The 5,361-nt window shown below is 53.3% G+C and overlaps 1 protein-coding gene across 1 annotated transcript; it reads right to left on the reverse strand.

Annotated features, from left to right (window-relative positions):
- Nucleotides 1–205: 205 nt before the first annotated feature.
- On the reverse strand, nt 206–4,603 carry LOC113617012 (uncharacterized; the record flags this gene model as incomplete). The annotated part of the gene is given in 2 exon segments (XM_027100342.1): nt 206–1,564; nt 2,233–4,603. Coding segments are annotated over 2 exon segments (2,533 nt in total), but the record flags the coding sequence as incomplete, so codon positions are not given.
- Nucleotides 4,604–5,361: the final 758 nt, after the last annotated feature.

The raw sequence follows: 5,361 nt of genomic DNA on the forward strand, positions 1-5,361 counted from the left end.
GTCTCTTGTCGATGGCGTTTGACAAGGACCCAGTCACCTGGCCGGAGCTGGTGTGGAGTAGGTGGGGGTCCTGTTGCATATAGCTCTTTTAGTTTGGGCCAGATTGTCTCGTGTATCCGCTGTAAGGCTTGGAGGGAAGACAGGAAATTATTTTCTGGGTCCAATTGGATAAGGTTAGTCTTTAGATTAGGGATGATAGGAGGAGGCCTACCATGCATTATTTCGTAGGGAGTAAATCCTAGCTTATAGGGGGAATTTCGCACCCTAAACAGAGCGTAGGGGAGTAGGACTACCCAGTTAGCGCCAGTCTCCATGGTCAATTTAGTCAAGGTCTCTTTTAAAGTTCTATTCATCCTTTCTACCTGTCCTGAACTCTGGGGGCGGTATGCACAATGTAATTTCCAATTAGCCCCAAGTATGGAAGCCAGATCCTGACTTACCTTAGAAACGAAGGCTGGCCCGTTGTCGGACCCTATCATAACTGGAAAGCCATACCTGGGCAGGATCTCTTCTAGTAGCTTCTTAGCTACTATTTGTGCAGTCTCATTCTTGGTTGGGAATGCCTCAGTCCAACCTGAAAAGGTATCTATAAACACCAGTAAATATTTATACCCATATTTGCCAGGCTTTACCTCTGTGAAGTCCACTTCCCAGTAGGCTCCAGGCTGGTTTCCTCTCTCCCGGATGCCAGTGGTTGGCGGGTGGGTGCTGGCATTATGGAGTTGGCAGACTGCACAGTCAGCAACCAGTCGTTCAGTCTTCTCGGAGACATTTTTAATTTTAAGTCCAGTCTGCCTGATGAGATCCTGTAGCCGTCGGGCGCCCAAGTGGGTGCTACGGTGGATCCGTTCAAGGACCAGGGTTCCTAGTCTCTCAGGAAGGAGGATATTGTTCTTAGCGTCCCGCCACCATCCGTCTCTAACCTGGGTTAGAGGGAGCCTGCTCATCCATCTGATGTCATCCTCCGAGTAGTCGGGTTGGGGCGGTAGTTCCCGGGGGCCTGGATCCGGCAGTTGCAGGGGAAGTAATGGTATTGGAGTGTGTGCCGCCTTTCGAGCCATCTGGTCTGCCAAATTGTTGCCTCGGGCGACTGGATTCGTGGGTTTTTGATGCCCCGGGCAGTGTACAATGGCTAGCTTTTTGGGTTCCCATATGGCCGCTAGCAAGGCCAGGATTTCCTCTTTGTTCTTGATGTCTTTGCCCTCTGCTGTGAGTAGTCCCCGCTCTCGGTATATTGCCCCATGTATATGTGCGGTAGCGAAAGCATACCGGCTGTCTGTGTATATGGTAGCTTTTTGGCCTTTGCTCATCTTGAGAGCTTGGGTCAGGGCAATTAATTCAGCTTTTTGGGCTGAGGTCCCTGGGGGGAGAGTCTCTGCCCATATCACCTCAGTTTCTGATGTTACTGCTGCCCCCGCATACCTCTGACCTTGCTGGACAAAGCTGCTGCCGTCAGTGAACCATGTGACTTGTGCATCCGGTAGGGGCTGGTCACGTAGGTCTTCCCGAACCCCATGGATCTGGGCCAGTACCTCTGCACAGTCATGGAGTGGGGAGTCCAAATCTGGGTCAGGTAATAGGGAGGCAGGGTTTAATGCCCGCGGCGGAGTGTAGCTGATTCTGGGGGGATTTAACAGTAGACCCTGGTAGTGGACCAATCGAGCATTGCTCATCCATCGGTCGGGAGGCTGTTTGAGAACCCCGTCGATGGCGTGGGGGGTGGTGACATGTAACTCCTGCCCCATAGTTAGTTTGTCAGCATCCTTTACCATTAGGGCCGTGGCGGCGATCATCCGGAGGCAAGGAGGCCAGCCGGCAGCCACTGGGTCCAATTTTTTTTGATAGGTAAGCAACAGGCCTGGGCCAAGGACCGAGGGGCTGGGTCAACACGGCCTTAGCTATGCCTTTGCTTTCATCTACAAAGAGGTGGAAGGGTTTGGAGACATCAGGGAGACCCAGGGCGGGTGCGGAAAGCAAGGCAGTTTTGATCTGCTGAAATGACTGCTCAGCCTCTTCTGTCCATTCAAAGGGCGTCTGCTCTTTGGTGGCTAGGTATAGCGGTTTGGCCATTTCAGCAAATTTGGGTATCCATAAACGGCAGAACCCAGCCGACCCCAAAAATTCCCTCACCTGTCGAGGCGTGGTGGGTCTGGGGATGCGGAGGACGGTTTCCTTCCGTGCATCTGTGAGCCATCGTTGCCCCCCTTTCAATAGGTATCCCAGGTAAGTTACCTCAGGCCTGCAGATCTGTGCTTTCTTGGCAGAGGCTCGGTATCCCAGGGTGCCGAGAGTCCGTAGGAGGTTTCTGGTTCCCTGCAGGCAGGCTTCAGCGGTCTCAGCAGCTATTAAGAGATCATCAACATACTGCAGGAGGGTTACATTGGGGTTTTGTCTCCGGTACTCACTGAGATCCTCGTGTAGGGCCTCATCAAACAAGGTAGGCGAGTTTTTGAATCCTTGGGGAAGTCTGGTCCAGGTGAGTTGTCCGTTTATACCTCTCTCGGGATCTGACCATTCGAAGGCAAAGAGTTCTTGACTTTTGGGCGCCAAGGGTAAACTAAAAAAGGCATCTTTGAGGTCCAGCACAGTATACCATTGTTTTTCTGGACTAAGGGCGCTCAAAAGAGTATATGGATTGGGCACAGTAGGATGGATGTCTATGACCCGTCTGTTAACTTCCCTCAGGTCCTGCACTGGGCGGTAGTCTTTACTGTTAGGTTTGCGGACTGGCAGCAGGGGTGTATTCCAGGCCGACTGGCAGGGACGCAGTATCCCCAGGTCAAGAAGCCGGCGAATATGAGGAGTGATACCAGTCTTGGCCTCTAGGGGCATGGGATATTGTCGGACACGTGCAGGATCTGCCCCCGGTTTGATCTCTATGAATAGGGCTGGGCGATGTTTGGCTAGTCCCACCCCCCCTGTTTCTGCCCATGCTTCGGGGAACTGCTGAAGCCATGACTCTATATCTTGATTTTGGGAGGGTGGTTCCTGGTGAAGTCGGTACTCATCTTCCAAGTTCAGGGTGAGCACAGATATGGGTTGGTCGTGAGGGTCTGTTACGATTGGCCCCTCTGGCCGAAAATGAATTTGTGCTCCCATTTTAGTGAGTAAGTCTCTCCCCAGTAAGGGGCAAGGGCTATCAGGAATGACCAGAAAGGTATGGGTTACCCTTCCCGTGCCCAAGTCCACAGTTCTCTGAGTGGTCCAAAGGTAACGTTTGACTCCCGTAGCTCCCTGGACCCAGGAGGATTTGTTAGAAATTTTCCCGTGGGGCTTAACCAAGACCGAATGCTGTGCCCCTGTATCCACCAGGAATTGGACTGGTTTCCCCTCCACTCGTAGGGTTACCCTGGGTTCGGGGAGGGGGTCCGAACCCCGTCCCCCCTAATTTGTATCATGTGTAAACAGGACTGGGGTGGCGTTCGGTTGCCATTGCCCCTGGTCGGGGCGCGGCTGCCTTTTCTTGGGGCATTCCCGAGCCCAGTGGCCCTTTTCCCTGCAATAGGCACATTGATCTCTGTCCAATGGTCGCCTGGGAGGTCGAGTGGCTGGGGGGCCCTCTTGATCTTTCTGAACAATGGCGGCCAGGACTTTAGTCATTTTCTCAGTGGCTTTAAGTTGTTTATCCTCTGGGGCGTCTCGGTTATTAAAGACGCGCTGGGCGATACGGAGTAAGTCCTGTATCTGTTTGCCCTCCAGATCTTCTAACTTCTGGAGTTTCTTTTTAATATCAGGGGCTGCCTGGTTAACGAAGGACATTACAATGGCGGCCTGATTTTCGGGGGCCTCTGGATCCATAGGGGTATACTGCCTAAAGGCTTCCATTAATCTTTCTAAATAAGAGGAGGGACTTTCTGTTCTACCTTGTACAATTGAATATACCTTGGCCAAATTAGTGGGCTTGCGCGCGGCAGCCCGGAGACCCGCCATTAGAGTCTGGCGATAAATGAGCAGTCGTCCCCTACCTTCTCCGGTGTTATAGTCCCAATCATCCTGCGGGGGGCGAGTTAAGGGAAAAGCTGCATTGATGAGGTCAGGGTTAGCGGTGGGTTGACCATTATCTCCAGGAACCAGTTTTCTCGCCTCCAGCTGGATTCGCTCCCGTTCTTCGGTAGTGAATAGGATCCGGAGGAGCTGTTGGCAGTCATCCCAGGTGGGCTGATGAGTGAACATAACGCTATCTAGAAGAGCTATCAAGTCTTTAGGATTATCAGAAAAACGGGCATTCTGGGTTTTCCAATTATATAGGTCACTGGTAGAGAATGGCCAATACTGGAGTCGGGGGTTCCCTGTCTCATCGGGAGGGCCTATTTCTCGCAGGGGTAGGGCTATGGTGGAATCAGGATGGCGGAACCCTGGGTCGCGCTGAGTGCGTCCGCGAGTGCGCCCAGCCGGTCCCTGGGAATTATTTTCATTGGGCAGGGGGACCGGTAGCGCCTCTGCCTCTCGGTCCTCCGGTTCTGGCCTGGGTGGCCCTCCGGGAGGGGCCGCAGGAGGTTCTACCAAGGGGAGAGGAGCAGAGCCAGGAGCAGGAAGGGGGACTGGTTGTGGGGCCAAAGGAGGAGATTGATATGGGGGGGGTTCTAGGAGAAGGAGGTCTTGGCTGTCAGAGAGTATGGGTGCAGTTCGGGTCTGAGGCTTGGGAGGTTTAGTTGGTCGGGCCGCAAGGATCTTATATGACCCTGATGACAAAAAGGGGGTCATCCAGGGAAGAGGGTTTTCTACCAGGTCCTGCCATACCAGGATGTAGGGGATCTGGTCCGGATGGCCTTCTTTTCCTGGCAAGAAAACTCTAGATTTAACTTTTAGGATTATAGGAAGACAAAAGGTACCCTCGGTGGGCCAGCCAACCCCGAAAGTTGGCCATTCAGAGCGGCAGAAGGTAATTAGTTTTCTTTTCCGGATGTCCAGACTGAAGTTGTGTCCTCGGGACTTTACATCCCCGAAATTAGCGAGAAGGAGGGAGAGGGGGGTACTCTGTGCTTGGCCCATGTCTAGGTCCTGGAAGAGATTGATTAGAAAAGGTTACTCTGAAAACAAAAGTGATTAAGAGCAGTCCCAATAGCGGAGTCTGTAAAAGGAGGAAGGGGAGGTTATCGCGTGCGCGCTTCAGATGGGCTGTCCGCCCCAGATGGGTCGTGGTGGACGTCTCCAACCACACCCGACTAGGTGTCCTATAGCGCGTCCGCCAGGACTGTCCTAGTCCCCAAAACAGAAGGTACCCTGAGCCGGCTTACTTACCGATCGGTTGTCAGCGATGACCCGTTGACCTGATGTCTGGTGGGCTTGGGGGCATCCCGGACGAGCCCCCAAATGAAATGCCCGAGGTCGCGAGGCCCCTCCACAAGACCACCAGAGTCG

This window comes from Aethalodelphis obliquidens, unplaced genomic scaffold, assembly GCF_003676395.1.
Source record: "Aethalodelphis obliquidens isolate GAN/ISIS:26980383/991018 unplaced genomic scaffold, ASM367639v1 scaffold1178, whole genome shotgun sequence".
Classification (NCBI taxonomy): Eukaryota; Metazoa; Chordata; class Mammalia; order Artiodactyla; family Delphinidae; genus Aethalodelphis; species Aethalodelphis obliquidens.